The sequence below is a fragment of the Salvelinus alpinus genome, chromosome 20 (genome assembly GCF_045679555.1).
Source record: "Salvelinus alpinus chromosome 20, SLU_Salpinus.1, whole genome shotgun sequence".
NCBI classification, from domain to species: Eukaryota; Metazoa; Chordata; class Actinopteri; order Salmoniformes; family Salmonidae; genus Salvelinus; species Salvelinus alpinus.
The window spans coordinates 15,490,311-15,516,946 of NC_092105.1; the positions used below are offsets into that span (position 1 = coordinate 15,490,311).

The following is a 26,636-nucleotide window of genomic DNA, read 5'->3' on the forward strand; positions in this document are numbered from 1 at the left end:
ATTTTCTGACATTCTGATATTCTCCCAGGCCAGACTAGTCATACATGCTGCTTTAAATGTGGTTTGACTCATTTTATATTTCTGTGCAGCTTTCTGTCTTTGAATAACCAAAATAGTTTTGAAATTAAATGCTTAAATAATAATTTGGTGGGTGATTATATTTGTCCTGTTGGAAATGTGTTTTTGCATATCCCGACTCCCCCTGGGACATCTTTGGGGAGTGGGATCACGGACAGGGTACTTTTAATGCTCTGTTTGTATAGTCAGCAAAAATACAATGACAGACAACTGTCTTATTGACAGAAAACACACCGAGACATCAACATTTATTACAGACAACTACTGTATCATAGAAATCATTTATTTCTGATGAAGCATTCGTAGATAATTCAAATAATATTATTTCCATCTCCAACATAAGCCCAGACTTTGGGAAAAAAATATGTTTGGATCAAAACTCCAAACATAAGAATTTATTGACAGGAAACCAATCAGCTTCATAGTTATCCCATACAAGAAACATAAAATACAAACATTGTTTTGCAAACACAGCATGTCTGTACATACAAGGGAAGCATGTTTTGCCAATAGCTGTTGCTTCCAAAGTCAATTAAATTCCACTTCAATGAACTCAACATCTCCTTCAGTCTCTCTACATTCCCATCACTACCATTGTGGATGTTTCTCTCCCTCTGTCTCTCACAACTTACAATGGAGCTCTTGTCCAGAGCAATTAGTAATAAGTGCATTCAAATAAGGAACTCCCCCTTCTCTCTTTTTATCTCTCTATATTTACAGTACATATCCCCTCGACGCTCCCCCTCTTTCTTTCTTTCTTTCTCCTTCTTTCTTTCTTTCTTTCTTTCTCATTCTATCAGTCCATGGTCTTGTCATTCCAGGCCATTGACTTCCTCTTGGCCAGTTCCATCCAAGATGGCTGACCCCCGCTGTCAGAAATGGTCTGCAAGGGGGATGATGACGAAGGTGATGATGGAGACAATGAAGTTGGCATGTTTTTCCTCAGCCATTTGTCGTCTCGGTCTGCAAGTCTGCCTGCCACTATGGCTGGGCTCGATTCTAAGAGGGGAACACATAGAGAGGCTGTTATGATGACCATAGAAATTAATAGGACATTATCTTAATGGTTACTATAACATAAAATTCAGTCATTATTTTAACCCATCCTATGTATTTAACATCACTCTACCTGGCCTCCTGTCGAGTTTGGCATCTTTAGCGTCTCTGTGAGTAGTTGTGGCTTTGGGAGGAGCAGCCAATTCAGCCGTGGGCTGAGACTCAGGTGGGGTCCTGGTTCTCCTGAGCTCTACCTGTATTGGGGAGGAGTGAGAGTGAACTGAAACTCTATTTGATTAACACCTCTGTTCTCAGATGATGTGTGAGAGAAAGCAGGGATGTTACCTTGCTTCCAGCAGGGGGGGTCCACTCTGCCCGTTTCCCCAAAAAGGCTGCCGTCCCTCCCACAGTCAATGGCCTGTCCCGGTCCACCCTCTTCTCTGTTGACACAGCCGTCCCCTCACTATTCCTCTGGTCGCCAGGGACCTTCTCACCTCTCACTAGGAGTTGGACTGGGGTTGTTGTTGGAGCTAAGGCTGGTTTGGGCTGGGGGATAGGGTTGAGACCTTGTGCGCTCCAAGGGGGCTGGCTGGGTGTGGAGCGTGGGCTTGACGAGAGGGTAGATGGGGACGGTGGCTGAGTGGAAGTTGCACCCATTGGGGCGATCCGTAGTGTTATTTGGGCTTGGGTCTGTGGAGTGGAGCACAGGGTGGGCTGGTTTGCTCGCCGGCTGGACTGTGGGGTCACCTGAGACACGGAGCGTTGTGTAGACTGGGCTAGAGGTTGAGTAGCGATTGGTTGTGCTGCTCGAGTGTTGATTTGGTTGGACGTCTGTGTTGATGGTTTTGAGTTCTGTGTTGATTGTTGTGTCATTGTTTGTGGTTGTGTTGCGTTCTGTGTCTGTGGTGTTTTGGTGGTCTGCAGGTGTTTGGTGGTCTGTGTCACTGGTAGCTTTGTGGTCTGAGCCTGTGGTGGCGTTGTGGTCTGTGTCACTGGTAGTTTTATGGTCTGTGTGGGGGCTTGTGCTACTGTCTGTGGTGGTTGCACTGCATTCTGTGACTGCAGTAGTTTAGCAGTCAGGGGTTGCATTGTGGTCTGAGCCTGTGGTGGCATTGTCGTTTGTGGTTCTGTTGCATTCTGTCTCTGAGTTTGCATCACAATCCTAGCCAGTGACGGTGTGTGTGGTTGCGTTGTGGTCTGAGCCTGCGGTTGAGTTGGGGACTGCATGCCGGTGAACTCTCTGGGCAAACTGCTGGTGAAGAGCTGCTGGAGGCCCCTGGTCTTCCCCCATGCCATGCTCATCCACGATACGGCAGCCTGGGGTGCCGCCTGGGGGGCAGTCGGGGGGTTCTGAGGGGCTGAGGTGGTAGCCTGGGCTTCTATGGGTAGGACAGGCAGGGTTTGGTCCTCTTCAGGTGTAGCTGGGGTGGTTTGGGCCACTTTAGGTGTAGCTGGGGTGGTTTGGGCCTCTTTGATGAGAGGCGAGGGGGTCGGCTGGGCGGGGGTTGCTGTATCTGAGGGAGGAAACTGGGTTAGACACATTCACATGATGAAACAACACTGGTGGTGTTTTAATGAACACAGTAACAGTCTATCATTCCAGTGTAGCCTGTCATTCTTATTCTAGTGCAGCATATCTCCTTCATTGGTTAACTGCCCTGATAACATAGAGATTGTATATTCTGTAGAAGTGTAGCTGGGGACAAAGTCCAGCACTGACATCCCTATCCAGTAAACGCATGACTTACAGTATATTATGTTTGTCATTTACCCACATGGCTGATGACTCATACATTTCAGAGAGTGGGTCTCACCTGCTTCTCTGAGGGAGCCAGCTCTTCCCCTGGAGGAATACAGTGTTGTGGGGGCATCCCAGTTGTTTGTATAGAGCTTTTTGGGCATGGAGTTAGCCCTGGTTGGAGGGGTGTCCCGAAGCCCCTCAAGCCTGGTGGGTTTTGAGGAGGGAGTATAAGGGGCAAGAAGGAGAGCGCCCACCTCCGCACTGTGACGCTTTATCTTGAGATCTGATTGGCTGGTGGTTGCCTCCGCCTGTACCCTCGGAGAGAGAGAGATGGAGCGAAGGTTCACGCCAAATGCAATTTTCCCATCTACCTCTGTCTCCTCCTTTGCTTCCACTGCATCCTCCACTCCCTCACCGCACTCCTCCTCTACCTCCTCCCCTTCTGAGACTTTCCCCCCCATATCGATGGCATTCAACTCCTCTTCTTTGGGCTTGTCCCTCTCCCGCCTGCCCCTCTGCTGCTCCTGCCCCCTCTGGCTGGCGTTTGAGGGGGTCAACTTTACCTCTGTCCCCTCCTCCCTCTTCTCCCCATCCCCAGCCTGCTCCACTACTACCAAGAAACCACCACTTCCCATCCTGGGTGTTTCTCGCCCCTTGGCTGAGTTGATGGAGAACAGGAAGGGCCTGGAGCCTGGCTTCGGAGCTCCTTCAGTGGACATTGGCTCTGCCTGACATGTGTCCTCCTGGCCTGCAGGTGGCTGTGTGGTACTCTGACCACCAGCCCTAGCCTCTGTCTTGCTCCTCAGAGAGGACGTTCTGAGAGTCACCACTGAGGTCAGGCTAGCTGTGGGCCTGGCAGAAAGGAGTGGTTCGTCTTTGGGGCTACCCTCGGTGCTGGGGGTAGAATTCGGTACCCCACTCTTGCTCAGGACGTCCCTCTTGGTTTGGGATGGGTCTGGGGGCTTGGGGTCTCCCAGGGACTGTTTCAGGGACTGTTGTTGTGGAGTGTATCTCAGGTCCTGCACTGTGGTCACAGATGAGGGCTGTGGCTGTTTAGCTCCAGGTAGCTGGCGGGTCACAGGGGAGACAACTGGAACCCCAGGATGGGGCTGCTCCTGTGGGGAGGGCTTGCAGGGGAGAGTGGTTTTTTGGGGGGACCCCTCAGCCTCTGTGGAACTCGACTTTAGGGGTGTCAGCTCTGGGGGTGCAGTGGGGGTGGTCGACCCCCCTTGTTGCGCCTTTGGGATCAGGGTAGAGTGACAGCGTAAATGTGTTCTCCTCCCGGTAATGGCAGGCCCTTCCTCTTCTTCAGTCAACGGTTGGTCAAAGTTGTTGAGACTCTCTGAGCGTGGTCTCGACTCAGTCTGGAGATAGAGAGAGAACGAGACAGATTCTGTCAGACCTGGGCCCTGACAGTAAATCTCAGTAAGACAAGATTAATGGTGTTCCAAAAAAGGTCCAGTTGCCAAGACCATGAATACAAAATTCCATCTAGACACCGTTGCCCTAGAGCACACAAAAAACTATACATACCTCAGCCTAAACATCAGCGTGACAGGTAACTTCCACAAAGCTGTAAACGATCTGAGAGACCACTGTGACTGACCCAAAATTAAGGAAATATTTGACTGTGCAGACTCAGTGAGCATAGCCTTGCTATTGAGAAAGGCCGCCAAAGGAAGACCTCGTGCACACTGCCCAAAAAATGTGGTGGAAACTGAGCTGCACTTCCTAACCTCCTGCCAAATGTATGACCATACCATTTCCCTCAGATTACACAAACCCACAAAGAATTCGAAAACAAATCCAATTTTGATAAACTCCCATGTCTATTGGGTGAAATACCGCAGTGTGCCATCACAGCAGTAAGATTTGTGACCTGTTTCCACAAGAAAAGGGCAACCAGTGAAGAACAAACACCATTGTAAATACAACCAATATGTATGTGTATTTATTTTCCTTTTTGTACTTCAACTATTTGCACATCATTACAACACCGTACACCGTATATAGACATAATATGACATTTGAAATGTCTTTATTCTTTTGTGAGTGTAATGTTCACTATTTATTTCACTTTAGTTTATTATCTATTTCACTTGCTTTGGCAATGTAAACATATGTCTCCCATGCCAACTAAGCCCCTTAAATTGAGAGAGAGAGAGTGAGAGTATCACTAATACACTATACAGAAATACACTATGGAAAAAGAAGGAACAGCACGTCAGAAATCAGCTCAATGTATTTGAAGAATCAATAGACTCTAACCACTTCTGGGAAAATTGGATAACACTAAACAAACAACAACAGGAAGAGTTATCTATAGAAAAAAGAGATGTATGGATAAACAACTTCTCCAATCTTTTTGGCACTATAACAAAGAACAAACAGCACAAACATATACATGATCAAATACAAATCTCAGGATCACATATTAAAATATACAGAGCACAAATTCCAATTGGCTATACTTAAACACTTTAACATCATCCTTAGCTATAGCATCTTCCCCAATATTTGGAACCAAGGACTGATAACAAAGGTTACGTATGTAACCATGGTTATGTGAGCTATATGGATCACTCCAATATATTGGTATCAGTCCCCGGCAGAGGGATACATCCAAGGTGAGGATTTACAGATTTACTCCCGTGTACACCTGTGTCATGGCTTGGTTTCGCCCCTATATATAGACCGCATGGCCGCGAAACATGTTCTCTACATCATTTTTGAGGCGCCTCTAGCGCCGTAGAGGATTGGAGTGATCCATATAGCTCACATAACCGTGGTTACATACGTAACCTTCGTTATATTTCACTATATTGTATCACTCCAGGGAGGGACCTGGTCAGTCAGCGGTAAAATCCCAGCGCGGACCGAGACGCAGGGGCCATCAATGTGGAAGGAGGGCGCCGGCACAGTCCCCGGAAGGGGAGGTGATGCTGGAGGGAGGCCCAGACTCCCCTAACACTGCCGGGGGTTGTAAGCAGAACCTTCGGGAGGAATGAATGGTTGGGGCGGAGAGATATACTCCTCCCACCGGGGTCCATCCGCTGGCACTCAGAACTTACCGAAAAAGCATGGAGCTCACCCACCCTCTACATGGAGCTCACCCACCCTCTACATGGAGCTCACCCACCCTCTACATGGAGCTCACCCACCCTCTACATGGAGCTCACCCACCCTCTACATGGAGCTCACCCAACCTCTTCATGGAAGTAATCGCTACCAAGAAAACCACCTTCATAGAGAGGTGTTTCAGGGAGGCAGACTCCAACTGTTCGAAAGGCGGCTTTGCCAAAGCTGCCAAGACCACATCCAGATCCCAGCTCGCCATTGAGTGGGTCCTAGCTGGATGCAGGCGACGAACCCCTTTCATAAACCTGGAGAACAAGGGATAGCGCCCCACCGGCCTGTCCATCCACCCCACATGGCAGGCAGATATAGCAGCCAAATACCCTCTCAGTGTAGAGGCTGCCAAACCCTCATCCAAGCCAGACTGCAGGTATTGGAGGACATACTGCACCCTGCATGACTCGTGCACAACCTCAACACCAGTGCACCAAAAGCAGAACAACCGCCAGTGCAACTGGTATGCTGCGGTTGTAGCCGGTGCCCTTGCGCTCTACATGGTGTTTATTACGCCCTCCTGTAGTCCTAACATGGACCATTGGTGCCGTTCAGCGGCCAAGCCCACAGACTGAGGCGGTGCAGTCTCGGACGCCACAGAGTTCCTCCGGCAGGTCGGGTGTCAGGGGCAGTTGTCAAGGTGTCCCAGACAACAGGGACAGGAGAAGGCTAAACCAGGGTCGTATGGGCCAGTATGGGGCACCCAGCAGCAGACGATGCTCCGCCATCCGGGTCCTGTCCAGCACATCCTGGATCAGGGGAAAAAGAGGGGGGAATGCGTAAAGCTCCAGCCCTGGCCAATCGTGAGCCAGAGCTACCAAGCCCAGAGGCTCTGTTGGATCCAACATAGAGTACCACAGGGGGCAGTGTGCATTGATTAGGGAGGCAAACAGGTCCACCTGCGCCCTCCCAAACTTGTCCCACAGGTGCTGCACGACCTGGGGATGTAGGCTTCAGTCCCAAGATGGCGGGCCCTCCCTCGAGAGCATATCCGCTGCCACATTCAGGATGCCAGGTACATGTGCTCCGTGTAGAGACGCTAGACGTCCCTGAGCCCAGAGAAGGAGCTCCCGTGTCATAAGATGGAGGCGGTGGGACCTCAGGCCACCCTGATGGTTGATGTAAGCCACCACTGTGGTGTTGTCCGTTCTCACCAGGACATGTCTTCCCTTCAGATGTGGAAGGAAATACCGCAGAGCCAGCAGTACAGCTCAGAACTCTAGTGTATTGATGTACCTGCTACTCCAAGGGGGTAGCCAACAGTCGCTGGCTGACCTGCCCTTGGTCACACCCCCCAGCCGATCTGGGAGGCATCTGTGCTGACCAGCCCCTGGCGGCACATCCTCAGCATCTCCACCCCACCTAAGAGAAAGGAGCGACAGCGCCACCTCAACAATGAGGCACTGTGTGGTCACCCGCAGCTGGCGGTGACGGTGGCGCTTCGGGTGCAGCCAGTGGGAGTTGAACCACTGCTGAAGAGGCCGGAGATGGAGCAGGCCCAGGGGAATCAGCAACGAGGCTGCCGTCAGCAAGCCCAACAGGCATTGGCAGGTCAGGGCGGATACCACCCGCCCCTGCCGAAAGTGGTCGAGGCAAGATAAGATCGCCTGAACCCTTCTGGTGGGCAGGCGTGCTTTCATGAGGACTGAATCCCGTTCGCCCACCCTCTGCGTGGGCATCAGATGACTCTTCTTGTCGTTTACAGTAATGCCCATCCCGCCGATGTGGGTCAGGAGCATGTCTCTGTCTGACACGACCTGGGTCCTGGTTGGGGTACCAATCAGCCAATCGTCCAGGTAATTGAGGATCAACAATCCTTGTGACGTGTTAGGTGCCAGGACAGTGTCCATGCACTTTGTGAAAGTGCAGGGTGCCAAGGAGAGGGTGGAGGGAAGAACCATGAATTCGTAAGCCGTCCCTTCGAAAGCAAATCGGAGGTGCTGCAAATGAGCTGGGTGAACAGGAACATGGAAGTACGCATCCCTCAGGTCCAGCGTCACAAACCACATGTTGACAGCATGTGGAACCTAAGTACCCATTACGGTTGCGGAGGTCTAGAATCGGTCGAAACCCTCCGTTTCTTTTTGGGACCACAAAATAAGTGGAGTGAGACCCACCTAGCCGTTCTGATGTCTCGATCCTGCAGATGGCACCCTTGTCCAGGAGTGAGGAGATCTCCAGCCGCAGGGTTTTCTTCAGGGGGTCGGCCACTGTGGTGACATGAAGGCCCCTGAAGGACGGTGGCCAGAACTGTAATTGGAGATGGTAACCCTAACACCCAGGGGGTCTCCACACCCTCCTCACACTTTGCCCTTTGAGACCGGGAGAAGTGGCCGAGGCCGGGGAAGGGTGTGTTATGGGTCCTGCTGGGGCCCGCCTCTCCTCTGGCGCTCCGAGCGCCTGGGACCCCAAGGCACGTCCCTATGGCAGTGACGGATGACACCATCACGCCTGTCACAATGGGAAGGCATAAGCTCAGCCAAGGTGGCATGGTGTCCATAGTCGGGTACTCCCGGAGGCCGAGTGACTTAACGCCCGCAACATAACTCCATGGTCTAGTCTCTGCTGTGAGTCGGAAGCTCCCCCTGGCAGAGGCCCAGCTCTCCTGCAAGGCCTCGCGGAACTCAGCAGAGATGGGGACAGATGGAGAGTCATCATGCTTTTGACTCAATTTGGCATGAGGGTCTGCTATACAAATTGATGGAAAGTGGTGTTGGGGGAATAACATACGGCATTATAGAATCTATGTACACAAACAACAAGTGTGTGGTTAAAATTGGCAAAAACACACACATTTCTTTCCACAGGGCCGTGGGGTGAGACAGGAATGCAGTTTAAGCCCCACCCACCCTCTTCAAGGTGGAAACTGAGCTGCACTTCCTAACCTCCTGCCAAATGTATGACCATATTAAAGACACATGTTTCCTTCAGAAACCCAATTTTGATAAACTCCCATATCTATTGGGTGAAATACCACAGTGTGCCGTCACAGCAGCAAGATCGTGACCTGTTACCACAAGAAAAGGGCAACCAGTGAAGAACAAACACCATTGTAAATACAACCCAAATTTATGTTTATTCATTTTCCCTTTTGTACTTTAACTATTTGCACATAATATGATATGACATTTGAAATGTCTTTATTCTTTTGGAACTTTTGTGAGTGTAATGTTTACTGTAAAATGTTTAAATTGTTTTTCATTTTTGTTTATCTATTTCACTTGCTTTGGCAATGTAAACATATGTTTCCCATGCCAATAAAGCCCTTAAATTGAAATTGAAATTCAGAGAGCAAGGGAGCGAGAAAGCGAGAGACTAATCATAGAGCAAGTGTATCCAGTTAGTATTTTGATATTTCCTGAGCCTTCCTCTGTATGTGTGAGATCCAGAGGCAGAGCCCCATGTGGTGTTGGTATGCCCAGGCAGGACTTACAATGTTCAGCCTTTTGTTCTTGGCGCTGGCTCTCTGGTTCCTGGGTTTGATGGACATGCGGTGGCGGGCGGCAGAGTTATCCAGGCAGGGGGTGAACTGGGCTGGGGTGCTGAAGTCCAAGGCAGGGGAGGCAGGGGGGGCAGGGGAGAAGCCAGTTTGGGGGGCAGATGGGGTGGGGGGCACGGAGTTGGTAAGAGGAGGTTTGGGCACGGGGGAGAGGGGACGGGACGAGGGTTGGGAGCAGGCCTATGAACAAATAAAACACAGGATAAACATCTGGATCTATGACAACTCATAGTTGAGATCAAGTGATAGAGTCAGTGACACTCAAACAGGAAAAGGTATAACCTGCACTTCCTTCTCACTTCCTGTTCCTGCTAAACTCAGAGAGCTATGGTGCCTGGGAGGAGCAGGGAACTGTGGAGGAAAGGGAAGGGTTTGGGTGATGCACAATCGCTGATGAGGAATGAAATGTTCAACTACTGTATCTGCACTATTGGAATATGGACTCGATGAGAGAAAATTGAGGTATGGAGGGTTTAGAATTTGTTGAGGGTAGAGGTTGGAGATCGGATGGAGAGAGTGGCTGATACAGGTGGGTGATGGGCTCACCTTGTAAGATAACCCCCTGGGGGCTATGTTGTTGCCTATGGAGATTTCGTAAGATAACCCCCTGGGGGCTATGTTGTTGCCTATGGAGATTTCGGGGGGGCTGTGGGGCAGACCATCGTCCTCTGAGTTGCCCCCCAGGTCCTCGGGATGTTTAATTGGCAGAACCAGTGGGGGCGGGCCTAGATGCATGTTCTGCTGCAGCAGCTTCATCTGGCAAATCAGAAAAAATGCAGAAACTTCGCTTGAGATCTGCTTGGTAACCCATTGACATCAATTCCTAATTTACACAGAAGAATGAGGGTCTATGCCATGGGGGTCCAATCCGTTCAAAAAATATATATATACACTACCGGTCAAAAGTTTCAGAACACCTACTCATTCAAGGGTTTTCCTTTATTTTTACTATTTTCTACATTGTAGAATAATAGTGAAGACATCAAAACTAGGAAATAACACAAATGGAATCATGTAGTAACCAAAAAAGTGTTAAACAAATCAAAATATATTTTATATTTGAGATTCTTCAAATAGCCACCCTTTGCCTTGATGACAGCTTTGCACACTCTTGGTATTACACGACAATGTAGTAAATAGTACAAATAAATAAAAACCTTGGAATGAGTAGGTGTGTCAACTTTTGACTGGTACTGTAGATATATATGGCTAAAACCAAATCAAAACTGTGTAGAAATTATAATGGACATACATTTATAAAGTTTATTGACTGTGTCCAGCTCGATAATCACCAAAATTAAAGCTAGAAAGTCAGGGAGTATCGAAAATTCCAAAAACGATGGATAGAGAACTATCTTTTGCTCATCTTGACGGCAAGAAAATATAACACATTTTCAGTGTGGCCTTCCTGACCTCGTAGAAGACCCCTGTGGCAAAATTAGTTTGACGCCCTGGTCAATGGGGTTTACTTTGAGGTGTGGGACTCCTTTTGAATGGGGTTTGGGCCTTTAGATGCATATGCAGGTTTCTAGATCCAGGGTTCTCCATGGAATGCAGACTCACCTGGAGTTCTTTGATCCTGCCTTGGACGTTCTCCTGGGATAGAACTCTGGGCTGCTCCGGACTAGACAGATCCTGGTCGGGCAGGAAGATACTGTCATGTGACAACGCTCGTGATCCCAAAACGCCTGAAAACCTGGTAGACGAGGGATGGAGAGAGGAGGGAATATGGATGTCATTGAATCAATGCTACATTTGTAAACACACATGCATTCACACACAGTGGTGTAAAGCAGTTAAGTAAAATACTTGAAAGTACTGCTTAAGTAGTTTTTGGGGGTATCTGTACTTTACTTTTAATATTTATATTTTTGACAACTTTTACTTTTACTCCACTAAATTCCTAAAGAAAATACAGTGCCTTCTAAAAGTATTAAGACCCCTTGACTTTTTCCACGTTTTATTACGTTACAGCCTTATTCTAAGACAAATCAAAAACAGGTTTTTAGAAATTGTTGCTAATTTATTAAAAATAAAAACTGAAATATCACATTTACATAAGTATTCGGACCCTTTACTCTGTACTTTGTGAAGCACCATTGTCAGCAATTACAACCTTGAGTCTTCTTGGGTATGACGCTAAAAGCTTGGTACACCTGTATTTGGGGAGTTTCTCCCGTTATTCTCTGCAGATCCTCTCAACCTCTGTCAGTTTGGATGGGGAGCTTTGCTAGACAGCTATTTTCAGGTCTCTCCAGAGATGTTCGATCGGGCAAGTCCGGGCTCTGGCTGTGCCACTCAAGGACATTCAGAGATTTATCCCGAAGCCACTCCTGCATTGTCTTGCCTGTATGCTTAGGGTCGTTGTCCTGTTGGAAGGTGAACCTTCGCCCCAGTCTGAGGTCCTGAGTGCTCTGGACCAGGTTTTCATTAAGGACCTCTCTGTTCTTTGCGCCGTTCATCTTTGCCTCGATCCTAACTAGTCTCCCAGTCCCTGCCGCTGAAAAACACCCCCACAGCATGATGCTGCCACCACCATGCTTCACTGTAGGGATGGTGCCAGGTTTCCGACAGACATGACACTTGGCATTCAGGCCAAAGAGTTGAATATTGGTTTCATCAGACCAGAGAATCTTGAACTAAAAACAAACATAATAAAAAAATATCCTGTAACTCCTAACTGCCACGATATGTCACAATAGGAATTATTTTCCTTGTAAAGGTGAAAACAGACAAATGCTAAACTATCGGCAACCTACTGTTGCCCCTCATGCCTTTTGGTGCCTTTTGGTAAACTCCAAACGGGCTGTCATGTTCCAATTACTGAGGAGTGGCTTCCGTCTGGCCACTCTACCATAACGGCCTGATTTGTGGAGTGCTGCAGAGATGGTTGTCCTTCTGGAAGGTTCTCCCATCTCCACATTGGAACTCTAGAGCTCTTTCAGAATGGCCATCGGGTTCTTGGTCACCTCCCTGACCAAGGCCCTTCTATCCCGATTGCTCAGTTTGGCCGGGTGGCCAGCTCTAGGAAGAGTCTTGGTGGTTCCAAACTTCTTCCATTTAAGAGTTATGGCGGCCACTGTGTTCTTGGGTACCTTCAATGCTGCAGAAATGTTTTGGTACCCTTCTCCAGATCTGTGCCTCGACACAATCCTGTCTCGGGGCTCTACGGACAATTCCTTCGACCTCATGGCTTGGTTTTTGCTCTGACATTCACTGTCAACGGTGGGACCTTATATAGACAGGTGTGTGCCTTTCCAAATCATTTCCAATCAATTGACTTTAACACAGGTGGACTCCAATCAAGTTGTAGAAACATCTCAAGGATGATCAATGGAAACAGGATGCACCTGAGCTCAATTTCGAGTCTCATAGATAATGGTCTGAATACTTACGTAAATAATGTATTACACCAAAAAGTACATGTTACATTTAGAATGCTTGGTCAGGACAGCAATATCGACCAATTCACACACCTATCAATATAATACGTTGTCAGCCCTACTGCCTCTGAACTGGCAGACTCATTAAACACAAATACTGCATTTGTAAATTATGTCAGTGTCCCAGTCTGTCCGTAAATTAAAAAAATACAAACAACAAGAAAATTGTACAGTCTAATTAAGGAATTTGATGTGTAGCATTTCCTTTTACTTTTTACTTTTACTCAAGTATGACAATTTAGTATTTTTTCCACTTAAGTACATTTTAAAACCAGATACTTTTTTAACTTTTACTGGGTGACTTTTGCTTTTACTTACGTCATTTTCTATTAAGGTATCTTTACTTTTACTTAAGTATGACAATTTAGTACTTTTTCCACCACTGCACGCACACACACACACACCAACTCCCCCACGTACACACAGACTTACAGATTCTCGGCTGAGCCCAGCCCATCCGCCTCAGTGACATCACTAGCAGACTGGCTGAACTTGGTCCTCCCAAACAGACGTATCTTAAGGGTCTTCAGTTTAGACTTCCTCTTTCCTAGGGGACACAGGTCATGACAGCCCGCATACAGATGAGTCTTTTTTATAAATAATGGGGTCAATGTGTGACACTAACCAGGTTTCCATCCAGCCTTTTCATGCGAGTAAAGTAGCCTAAATCTTGAATAAAAAATGTCATGGAAACAGCACATATTTCTTTAAACTTTCCAAATGTCGACAAAACAAAATACACTATACAAGTTGGGATCTTTTTGTGCTGGTAAAATGAATTATGCGAGAAATGTTGGTGGAAACGCTTTTATGCGCAAATATTGATATCACAACCATCATATCGAAGTAGACTTGGAGTCCCGCGGTGACATGTTGTGTGGTCCTCCCGCTACGACTCGTCGGGGAAAGCATACAGTTTATTAGGGTACAGATGAAAGAAATGACGATGAACTTCGCAGGGTAGGGAAAATAAAGGTGATACATTTAAATCTTAAAATGTGCCGATTTTATGAATATTGGATGTTTTATGAATATTAGCATGAAAATCTTTCACACATTGGATGGAAACCTGCCATTATCACTTCAAGAATAATGCATTTTTTGGGCCTTGCCAATGCATCGATATTCAAATGATTATTACATTCTAAAATATGTGAGAATAATGTGGACATTGCCTGACTAAATACACTGCTCAAAAAAATTAAGGGAACACTAAAATAACACATCCTAGATTTTACATTTAAGTCATTTAGCAGATGCTCTTATCCAGAGCGACTTACAAATTGGAAAGTTCATACATATTCATCCTGGTCCCCCCGTGGGGAATGAACCCACAACCCTGGCGTTGCATGCGCCATGCTCTACCAAGTGAGCCACACAGGACTAGACCTGAATGACTGAAATATTCTTATGAAATACTTTTTTCTTTACATAGTTGAATGTGCTGACAACAAAATCACACAAAAATTATCAATGGAAATCAAATGTATCAACCCATGGAGGTCTGGATTTGGAGTCACACTCAAAATTAAAGTGGAAAACCACACTACAGGCTGATCCAACTTTGATGTAATGTCCTTAAAACAATTCAAAATGAGGCTCAGTGGTGTGTGTGGCCTCCACGTGCCTGTATGACCTCCCTACAACGCCTGGGCATGCTCCTGATGAGGTGGCGGATGGTCTCCTGAGGGATCTCCTCCCAGACCTGGACTAAAGCATCCGCCAACTCCTGGACAGTCTGTGGTGCAACGTGGCGTTGGTGGATGGAGCGAGACATGATGTCCCAGATGTGCTCAATTGGATTCAGGTCTGGGGAACGGGCGGGCCAGTCCATAGCATCAATGCCTTCCTCTTGCAGGATCTGCTGACACACTCCAGCCACATGAGGTCTAGCATTGTCTTGCATTAGGAGGAACCCAGGGCCAACCGCACCAGCATATGGTCTCACAAGGGGTCTGAGGATCTCATCTCGGTACCTAATGGCAGTCAGGCTACCTCTGACGAGCACATGGAGGGCTGTGCGGCCCCCCAAAGAAATGCCACCCCACACCATGACTGACCCACCGCCAAACCGGTCATGCTGGAGGTCTGTCACATGTGCTCAGTGTGAACCTGCTTTCATCTGTGAAGAGCACAGGGCGCCAGTGGCGAATTTGCCAATCTTGGTGTTCTCTGGCAAATGCCAAACGTCCTGCACGGTGTTGGGCTGTAAGCACAACCCCCACCTGTGTACGTCGGGCCCTCATACCACCCTCATGGAGTCTGTTTCTGACCGTTTGAGCAGACACATGCACATTTGTGACCTGCTGGAGGTCACTCCACCTGCTCCTCCTTGCACAAAGGCGGAGGTAGCGGTCCTGCTGCTGGGTTGTTGCCCTCCTACGGCCTCCTCCACGTCTCCTGATGTACTGGCCTGTCTCCTGGTAGCGCCTCCATGCTCTGGACACTACGCTGACAGACACAGCAAACCTTCTTGCCACAGCTCGCATTGATGTGCCATCCTGGATGAGCTGCACTACCTGAGCTACTTGTGTGGGTTGTAGACTCCGTCTCATGCTACCACTAGAGTGAAAGCACCGCCAGCATTCAAAAGTGACCAAAACATCAGCCAGGAAGCATAGGAACTGAGAAGTGGTCTGTGGTCACCACCTGCAGAACCACTCCTTTATTGGGGGTGTCTTGCTAATTGCCTATAATTTCCACCTGTTGTCTATTCCATTTGCACAACAGCATGTGAAATTTATTGTCAATCAGTGTTGCTTCCTAAGTGGACAGTTTGATTTCACAGAAGTGTGATTGACTTGGAGTTACATTGTGTTGTTTAAGTGTTCCCTTTATTTTTTTGAGCAGTGTACTTTGGATGCATGGCGATTTTTCTGTAGCCTATGTGGCCTACGCAGGTCGACATCATAAAGTAATGAATAGCAGTAGCATTAATCTCACCATTTGAATCTCACTATCGCTGTTTTTATCATGAGAAAGTGACCGGTTCCCCTTTTAAATGGATGGATTTGTATGGAATGCCAAGTTGAAGCCAACATTAGGTGTCGTCCTAAAAATAACCGCAAAATTGTTTTACCGCAAAAGGGTAGCGCAACACCCTTCAATTGAAGCGGCAGGAAACAAATGAAAGTGGCCAAATCTCTGACAAAAATTTAGCAAAAATTAAATCACAGATAATTGTAAGGGAGCAGGAGAACTGATCAATTGACTACAATAATTACATTAACTTTTCAAGCACCAAATTGAGTAAAAGGTAGGTCTATTACAGGCCTAACCCACTCTAACCCATTAACACACTCTAACCCACACTAACACCCACTAACACACTCTAACCTACTCTAACACACACTTTAACCCACTCGAACCCCCATTCTAACCCCACTCTAACCCACTCTAACACACACTCTAACCCACTCTCACCCACTCTAACCCCCTGTAACCCACTCTAACACCCACTCTAAACACTAACCCATTAACACACTCTAACCCACACTAACACACTCTAACACACTCTAACACACTCTAACACACCATAACCCACTCTAACCCACTAACCCACACTAACACACTCTAACACACTCTAACCCACTCTAACACATTCTAACACACCATAACCCACTCTAACCCACTAACCCACTCTAACCCACACTAACACACTAATAGATGATTGACAGAGATAGGTACACACTTATTGTATACTAACTCAGCTTTCACATGGTCTCTAAACATCATGCACATTTTCCAGAGTGCCTCACCTCCTGTAAGGTCATCAAGGCTGCCCTCCCCATCTCCTGGGAAAGACTCCATCACTCCTTCCTTTCAACAACTGCAGGAGGAATAAAGAGAGTGAAAGAAAGGGATGAATAGATAAAACAATAAAGCATAGAGACAGAGACCAACAGATGAAAGCAGATAGGGAGAGAAGCCAGCAGTCAGAGAAAGAGAGATGCAGATCTGTTGGAGCGAATGCTCTCACCCAATGGTCTCTGATCATGCTTTAGTCTCTGTGAACACGCTTCTACGCTGCACATGTATGAGTCTGATAACACACGCCTGAACAGAACACTATCTCACACCCCACCTGAGCACAAAGGTTTATTGGCACTAAGACTTTTACCTTGACCTAGTCGTGAAGGTGGGTTGAGAACACACTCCTTCTCCATAGGTACCTGGATGAGTCACTGTTTACAATTTACAGCAGATAGACAAATGGAACACCAAGATATATTAAGTTAACGTACGCACACACGCATGCATGAACGCGCGCCCACAAACACACACCCAGGTAGCACACCGTCTCTGTGATCATTACAGCCATATAACCTGGCTCTGCCTTTGAAGTATTGAAGTCTACAGTACAGAGCTGCTGGTTGATGGCCAGAGGATGATAAGCCAGACAGCATGAGGCTGTGGAGCAACATGCAAAGTTCAGCCCGCTCCTGAGTCCCCCTTGAGACTTCGTCTTCATGAGTTGAGTTGACCTATGGGGCGGCAGGTAGCCTAGTGGTTAGATCGTTGGGCCAGTAACCGAAAGGTTGCTAGATTGAATCACCAAGCTGACAAGGTAAAAATCTGTCGTTCTGCCCCTGAACAAGGCAGTTAATCCACTGTTCCTAGGCCGTCATTGTAAATAAGAATTTGTTCTTAACTGACTTGCCTATTAAATAAAGGTTAAAAAAAATTAAGTCTAAAAACACACTGTTGCATAGTCCTAAGAAATGTGTCACCCTTAATATCCTTTAGGGCAGGGGTCTTCAACCCTGTTCCCGGAGAGCTATTCTTCTGTAGGTTTTCTTTTCAACCCCAGTTGTAACTAACCTGATTCAGTTCATCAACCAGCTAATTATTAAAATCTGGTGCCCTAGATTAGGGCTGCTTTAGGGAATAGGTTGCTATTGAAGACAGACTGGAAAACAGTGAACACCTCCACTGTAACAGCTGCTGCCTGCATACACTGTGTAAAATAGAGTTAGATTCAAATGTGGAACAACTAGCTAGCTATACAGGTGTAGGATCTTAATTTGACCAGTTTCTCAAAGCAGGAAAATAATCCTGCAACAACAGGAAATGTGAATTATTGTGTGTATTATAATTGTTTTACATTTTTTTAGGGGTTGATACATTTTTGGTTAGTGCAAATGAAGTTAACATGAAATGTTAAAGTGGAAATGACTAACCTTTGTAAACCTTGAATACACTACAAGTTTGCATTTCTGGGTGATCAAATTACATAAAATCCTATATCCGTATCACAAGGCCCCTGAGAGAAAATGGTGTCTAAAGACACCATGCAGCTCCTCAGAGTGCCATCTAATGAGCCAGAGGAAAGCGGCACCAGAAACAGGTGATAATCTGCAAGATTATTGACATTGCATAGAGATCCCTGTACAATTTCACAGCCCCATAATCCCACAACAACAGATTAATCACCAATTTCCAATGTACCAGGCCCAGTGACACAAAATTTAGCTGAGACACAGTGTATAAACAAGCACTGTGTTCACACATTGATCAAATAAGCACACAGACACACACACAGAATGTAGGCTAATTGCAGACACAGTATTTACACAAATGATGTATATAATGTTCTACATTCTGTACAGTGTACATATTGTTGCATGTCAATTAGACACAGTAATCCAAAATCAATATGTTGCGACAACATAGTCTTGAAGCCAGTTTTCAAAAAGAAGTGCTTTGTATAATGCACCTCCATCTAAAGGTTCTTATACTTAAAATAATGCTGCGTTGCTAAACCAATTCTGCCCAAGGACTAACATTCCTTGTGTTTACTAACCCAGTACTACCAGTCGCCCTTACTGCACTGTAGCTATCCCTCCCTCTCACCATCCCTCCCTTGGGGCATTGTGTTCCCCCTCTTAGCGGATTCTTTGTCCTTTCTTAAAAAACTCAGGCTTCTGTCCTCCACATCTGCTTTATTTTTATTTAACTAGGCAAGTCAGTTAAGAACAAATTCTTATTTACAATGATGGCCTCCCGGGGAACAATGGGTTAACTGCCTTGTTCAGGGGTAGAACGACAGACTTTTACCTTGTCAGCTTGGGAATCGATCTAGCAACCTTTCGGATACTGGACCAATGCTCTAACCACTAGGCTACCTGCCACCCCGAGGGAGGGAGAGACTGACAACAAGGACATAGTGAAAGAAGGAAGGGAGAATAAGAGAGCGAGAGGGAAGGAGCGAGACAATAAGGACAAAGTGAAAGGAGGAAGGGAGAATAAGAGAGAGAGAGGGAAGGAGCGAGACAATAAGGACATAGTGAAATGCAGGGACAGAGAAGATCAATCCATGCCGGGGTCAGCATATGCAGAAAGAGAGAAAATAGAGCAGAGCGGGGAGAGAAGGAGAGAGGGAGAGAAGGAGAGAGGGAGAGAGGGAGAGAAGGAGAGAGGGAGAGAGGGAGAGAAGGAGAGAGGGAGAGAAGGAGAGAGAGAGAGAAGGAGAGCGGGAGAGAGGGATAAAGGGAGAGAGGAGAGAGGGAGAGAAGGAGAGAGGGAGAGAAGGAGAGAGGGAGAGAAGGAGAGAGGGAGAGAAGGAGAGAGAGAGAGAAGGAGAGAGGGAGAGAAGGTGAGAGGGATAGAGGGAGAGAGAGAGAGAAGGAGAGAAGGAGAGAGGGAGAGAGGGAGAGAAGGAGAGAGGGAGAGAAGGAGAGAGAGAGAGAAGGAGAGCGGGAGAGAGGGATAAAGGGAGAGAGGAGAGAGGGAGAGAGGGAGAGAAGGAGAGAGGGAGAGAAGGAGAGAGGGAGAGAAGGAGAGAGGGAGAGAAGGAGAGAGGGAGAGAAGGAGAGAGGGAGAGAGGGAGAGAAGGAGAGAGGGAGAGAAGGAGAGAGAGAGAGAAGGAGAGCGGGAGAGAGGGATAAAGGGAGAGAGGGAGAGAAGGAGAGAAGGAGAGAGGGAGAGAAGGAGAGAGGGAGAGAAGGAGAGAGAGAGAGAAGGAGAGAGGGAGAGAAGGAGAGAGGGATAGAGGGAGAGAGAGATAGAAGGAGAGAAGGAGAGAGGGAGAGAAGGAGAGAGGGAGAGAAGGAGAGAAGGAGAGAGGGAGAGAAGGAGAGAAGGAGAGAGGGATAGAGGGAGAGAGAGAGAGAGAGAAGGAGAGAAGGAGAGAGGGAGAGAAGGAGAGAAGGAGAGAGGGAGAGAAGGAGAGAGGGAGAGAAGGAGAGAGGGAGAGAAGGAGAGAGGGAGAGAAGGAGAGAGGGAGAGAAGGAGAGAGGGAGAGAAGGAGAGAGGGAGAGAGGGAGAGAAGGAGAGAGGGAGAGAAGGAGAGAGAGAGAGAAGGAGAGCGGGAGAGAGGGATAAAGGGAGAGAGGAGAGAGGGAGAGAAGGAGAGAGGGAGAGAAGGAGAGAGGGAGAGAAGGAGAGAGAGAGAGAAGGAGAGCGGGAGAGAGGGATAAAGGGAGAGAGGAGAGAGGGAGAGAGGGATAGAGGGAGAGAGAGAGAGAAGGAGAGAGGGAGAGAAGGAGAGCGGGAGAGAGGGATAAAGGGAGAGAGGAGAGAGGGAGAGAGGGAGAGAAGGAGAGAGGGATAGAGGGAGAGAGAGAGAGAAGGAGAGAGGGAGAGAAGGAGAGAGGGAGAGAGAGAGGAGAGAGAGAGGAGAGAGGGAGAGAGGGATAGAGGGAGAGAGAGAGAAAAGGAGAGAGGGAGAGAAGGAGAGAGGGAGAGAGAGAGGAGAGAGGGAGAGAAGGAGAGCGGGAGAGAGGGATAAAGGGAGAGAGGAAAAGACAGAGAGAGAATGAGAGAGACAGAGCAGACAGAGACTCTATTACATCAGTAACACACTGTGGCCCACTGCGCTAAGCTCCTTATGAAAGACTAACCTGATTTTAGGCCCAGAAATGAGGACAGAGAGTAACACATACAGCTGCAGTTGGAAAGAGGACAGGCACTACTGCAGATGGAATCATTTACACATTATCACCACTAGACCACATTGCACAGACACAGGCGTGTGTGTCGAAGAGCTGTGTGTGTGTGTTTGTTGGTGTGCGTTTGTGGGTGTGCGTTCATTTGTGCGTGCATGTGTGCGTGCGTATGTTAACTTAATATATTTAGGCGTTCCATTTGTCTATCTGCTGTAAGTTGTAAACAGTGATTCATCCAGGTACCTATGGAAAGGAGTGTGTTCTCAACCCACCTTCACGACTAGGTCAAGGTAAAAGTCTTAGTGCCAATAAACCTTTGTGCTCAGGTGGTGTGTAAGATAGTTGGAAAGACGACAGGCACTACTGCTGATGGAATCATTTACACATTACCACCGCTAGACCACAATGCACTCAGACAAGGGGTGTGTGTCGAAGAGGTGTTTGTGTGCGTGTGTGTATGGATATGGACAGTTGTTGAAGGCGTTGTTAACTGTTAACAATGAGAAGCTTTCAGCTGAGTTTGAAGTTCACTGCTCTAGCATCAACAACACCTGAAGCACCTCATGTCCCACCTCATGTCCCACCTCATGTCCCACCTCATGTCCCACCTCATGTCCCACCTCATTTGCCACCTCATGTCCCACCTCATGTCCCACCTCATGCCCCACCTCATGTCCCACCTCATGTCCCACCTCATGTCCCACCTCATTTGCCAGGGGTCATTGATATTACTTCTACAGGTGCGGCAAATTTAAATGAACTCCAATGGAGCTTGTGGGAGATGTAACCGAGATTTAACCAGTCTACTGGAGCTGGTGTCATAGCTGAGACAATAAATGGATGTGATGGGGATTTGTGTGTCCATGCGTCAGTCACTCAGACCTTTTTCATGTGTGATCTTTTGGACGTGATAAAACTGTTTGGTCAAGTTCTCTCTAGTGTGTCAGTTACTGTTACAGTAAGCACAGGCCATATTAGTGAGTGGCCAAGCCACTGTGTTGGGAGGCGAGGCGAGGCGAGGCGAGGAGAGGTATTCTATATTATTACCTAGCTATTCTCTGTTTCTGGATGGTTCCTGGATGGTTTGGTGAACAGCTTGGTCCAGGAATATAGCTTACACTACATCTGCGTCAGAGGAGGCTAGTGGGATGACCTATTGGAGGATGGGCTATTTGGAATGGGTGGAATGGAATAAATGGAACGGTATCAAACACATCAAACATATAGAAACCACGTTTGACTCCGTTCCATTTATTCCAATCCTGCCATTACAATGAGCCCATCCTCCTATAGCTCCTCCCCCCAGCCTCCTCTGATCTGATTTGTCCAGAGTCATATGGTGAGTAAATCCCTCTCTGTTTCTCTCTGCTCCCGCCAGGATGAACTCTCAGCTGTGATATTTGGACCACTTCCAACATCCCAGACCCAGATCTATCATCATCCATCACTCCACAGTCTACTGTATCATCGTCCATCACTCCACAGTCTACTGTATCATCGTCCATCACTCCACAGTCTACTGTATCATCGTCCATCACTCCACAGTCTACTGTATCATCGTCCATCACTCCACAGTCTACTGTATCATCGTCCATCACTCCACTGTCTACTGTATCATCGTCCATCACTCCACAGTCTACTGTATCATTGTCCATCACTCCACAGTCTACTGTATCGTCTACTGTATCATCGTCCATCACTCCACAGTCTACTGTATCATCGTCCATCACTCCACTTTCTACTGTATCATCGTCCATCACTCAACAGTCTACTGTATCATCGTCCATCACTCCACTGTCTACTGTATCATCCCAATGAACTGATAATATTGGATCTGACATCCGGCAACATACTTTTCTAATGTCCTCCATTTGATTTACTAAGCATTTAGGTGTATTGGCTGTCAGAAAGAAAATGAACTACACCATGATGGGTGGAGTGGGCCACATCTTGGTAGTAGATCATGTGAATGAAGCAAATTTGCCATTGTGATCATAAATCACCTCATATAGAATGACCTATTTTGCATCTCATCTAGGGCATATGTTACTGAGAGAGGTAGGCTACTGAGAGACGGTAGGCTGCTGAGAGACTGTATGTTACTTCATATACAGAAAGAACATGATCCCCCATCCATTGACCTATCTAGGAGCAGAGAAAATTCATGTAAACCGTCATTGCCCCTGCTCTCTCTCCCTGATCAAAGTCAAAGATGACTCTTATCTGTCATTCAAAGATTTGTGGTATTATATTCTCTTCATTGCAGAACCCAGATGAGGACCGCATATATCGAGATTAAGGCCGATTATAGATAGATTTTAATCCGATCCCTGCGGGAACTCATGCGGATATTTATTTAATTCAAACAAATGTTTTCTAATGAAGAGTCGGGGGTGAAACTACACTGCCCCCCCCCCATATATACACATATTAAATGAAGTAATGATCTATGTTGGCTACGTACTACAAATCTAACATAGTCTTTATTGCTCATTTTACTTTGACATTTTTAAGAGTTTTCATGAATGCAAATTGAGATCAATGTCTAGACTGTTCAGCTCCCCTTGATGAAAGTCGCCCATATGGTAGTGGTAAACTCCTGAAAACCGAGAAGGTAATTTATCTGCGGATGACTATTCTGTAGTCTATATGAATAGGATGAATACATACAGTTTGTGACAAAGTACGTCTTTCTTTACAGAGTTAATGAATTGATATATTATGGCAACGAAACATGTTATAATACTTACTGTACCGACGTGGCTAGTGTTGAAGGAGGATTATCCAAATGTCATATTATTCTGGAGCGTGGATGGGAGCTCACAGCTGTGTCACTGTCAGTTCGTAACGTAGGCTACCTACACGTCGAGGCTATGGAATACTGCTTGCGAGCTACCACTGCTGTCCTCTGTCCGACGTTTACTATCATCCAGTCCTAACGCAAGGATTTTAACCCTTCATCTACTGAAAAGATAACGTCTAATCAGATCGTCGAGGACTAAAAAAGAAAACAAAGTGTGTTTTGTTCATTTATTAGGATCCCAAATGGCAGCAACTAGTCTCACTTGGGTCCGACATCACGAAAAAAGCATTACAGACAACAGACTTTACAATTCAAACGAATCAAATCCACCAGTGCAAATAATGAAATAATTAAAGTGTTAAGGGTATTAAATTACGATACGTTAAAGCCTAGGGATTGTATTTAGGCTACCCATTAATCTAAAATACCATATAATTATAATATTTTAGGATTATTATAAAGTGTACGAACTTCAATGTCCACTAGCCAGCGCCATATACTTTCACAAATTGACAAGAACAATCCGTTTCAAGAAAATCGGATAATTTTTAATTATATGTACACTTTTAATGAATATGAATATATAAAAAACAAAAACAGGTTAAGAACAGACACAAGTTAAAAGTACAGCTCATAGATGTTACCCAAAAATGACCAAACAAATTTTCGGATCCACCATTGACCATTCTGGTCAAAGTGAAATAATGTCCTTGATACACGTAATTAGCAAGGACCCCGAAACAACAGCCAGGCTTCGTCAGACCAAACTTTATGATTGATCAGTAAACCTAAAAATGCATATATACATTGCTCAAAAAAATAAAGGGAACACTTAAACAACACAATGTAACTCCAAGTCAATCACACTTCTGTGAAATCAAACTGTCCACTTAGGAAGCAACACTGATTGACAATAAATTTCACATGCTGTTGTGCAAATGGAATAGACAAAAGGTGGAAATTATAGGCAATTAGCAAGACACCCCCAATAAAGGAGTGGTTCTGCAGGTGGTGACCACAGACCACTTCTCAGTTCCTATGCTTCCTGGCTGATGTTTTGGTCACTTTTGAATGCTGGCGGTGCTTTCACTCTAGTGGTAGCATGAGATGGAGTCTACAACCCACACAAGTGGCTCAGGTAGTGCAGCTCATCCAGGATGGCACATCAATGCGAGCTGTGGCAAGAAGGTTTGCTGTGTCTGTCAGCGTAGTGTCCAGAGCATGGAAACGCTACCAGGAGACAGGCCAGTACATCAGGAGACGTGGAGGAGGCCATAGGAGGGCAACAACCCAGCAGCAGGACCGCTACCTCCGCCTTTGTGCAAGGAGGAGCAGGTGGAGCACTGCCAGAGCCCTGCAAAATGACCTCCAGCAGGCCACAAATGTGCATGTGTCTGCTCAAACGGTCAGAAACAAACTCCATGAGGGTGGTATGAGGGCCCGACGTCCACAGGTGGGGGTTGTGCTTACAGCCCAACACCGTGCAGGACGTTTGGCATTTGCCAGAGAACACCAAGATTGGCAAATTCGCCACTGGCGCCCTGTGTTCTTCACAGATGAAAGCAGGTTCACACTGAGCACATGAGCACATGTGACAGACGTGACAGAGTCTGGAGACGCCGTGGAAAACGTTCTGCTGCCTGCAACATCCTCCAGCATGACCGGTTTGGCGGTGGGTCAGTCATGGTGTGGGGTGGCATTTCTTTGGGGGGCCGCACAGCCCTCCATGTGCTCGCCAGAGGTAGCCTGACTGCCATTAGGTACCGAGATGAGATCCTCAGACCCCTTGTGAGACTATTTGCTGGTGCGGTTGGCCCTGGGTTCCTCCCAATGCAAGACAATGCTAGACAATGTTGCACCACAGACTGTCCAGGAGTTGGCGGATGCTTTAGTCCAGGTCTGGGAGGAGATCCCTCAGGAGACCATCCGCCACCTCATCAGGAGCATGCCCAGGCGTTGTAGGGAGGTCATACAGGCACGTGGAGGCCACACACACTACTGAGCCTCCTTTTGACTTGTTTTAAGGACATTACATCAAAGTTGGATCAGCCTGTAGTGTGGTTTTCCACTTTAATTTTGAGTGTGACTCCAAATCCAGACCTCCATGGTTTGATAAATTTGATTTAATTCATTCAGATCTAGGATGTGTTATTTTAGTGTTCCCTTAATTTTTTTGAGCAGTGTATATATATATATATGAGAGAGAGAGAGAGAGAGAGAGAGAGAGAGAGAGAGAGAGAGAGAGAGAGAGAGAGAGAGAGAGAGAGAGAGAGAGAGAGAGAGAGAGAGAGAGAGAGAGAGAGAGAGAGAGAGAGAGAGAGAGAGAGAGAGAGAGAGAGAGAGAGAGAGAGAGAGAGAGAGAGAGAGAGAGAGAGAGAGAGAGAGAGAGAGAGAGAGAGAGAGAGAGAGAGAGAGAGAGAGAGAGAGAGAGAGAGAGAGAGAGAGAGAGAGAGAGAGAGATGGTTCCAGCAGGCCTATCCACAGTTGCATATCACTTAGAATGGAATAATGTATTGGGCATGCATTCTAAGTGTGCTCCATCGGCTAGTGTGCTTGGTGTGAAAGATATCCACTGTGGTCTCCTGGCACTGCCTCGGGTCATATTCACAGTAGCCGATGGAGAAACGACACTATGGGAGAGAAAAATAGGAGAAATGCTGTTTAAATACTTACTTTGAACAAATACTACTGGATTATTATTCTGTGTGTTCTATATCTTTTCTTTGATGTATAATTTGATCGGTCAGTATCAGTGACTACATAAATTGAAGACTGAACAAAGAGGAGAGAACGATCCATGGTTGAAGTCTGGCCTTTTGTTTCTTGAAGTAATCCAGTCCTCTTCCTATCTTGATGATCCATCCGTTGTCAAAACTTAGGGATCATGATCATGTTTATAACCAACGTTAAAGCAAAGATGATATAATGTGCATGTGCCAAATGGCCCATTAAAGATCTAATTCGACCTAAGCAACTGATGCTAGGCTATATTGCCAAGCCATGCATGTGCATCCTGGGTGTGGAAATTGATTGATTGAAATGTATGGTATACCTGATCTCC

General features: G+C 46.7%; 1 protein-coding gene across 1 annotated transcript; it reads right to left on the minus strand.

Moving 5' to 3' along the window:
- Nucleotides 1-347: 347 nt before the first annotated feature.
- LOC139546355 (CRACD-like protein) lies at nt 348-25,799 on the minus strand. The gene is made up of 11 exons (XM_071354646.1): nt 23,523-25,799; nt 16,645-16,715; nt 13,319-13,433; nt 11,007-11,139; nt 9,990-10,199; nt 9,726-9,794; nt 9,378-9,623; nt 2,889-4,179; nt 1,420-2,588; nt 1,208-1,328; nt 348-1,077 (listed from the first exon to the last, which is right to left on the minus strand). Exons 2-11 carry the CDS (start codon nt 16,694-16,696, stop codon nt 875-877), a joined length of 3,609 nt encoding a protein of 1,202 aa, XP_071210747.1. The 5' UTR covers nt 16,697-16,715; nt 23,523-25,799; the 3' UTR covers nt 348-874.
- Between the last annotated feature and the right edge of the window lie 837 nt (nt 25,800-26,636).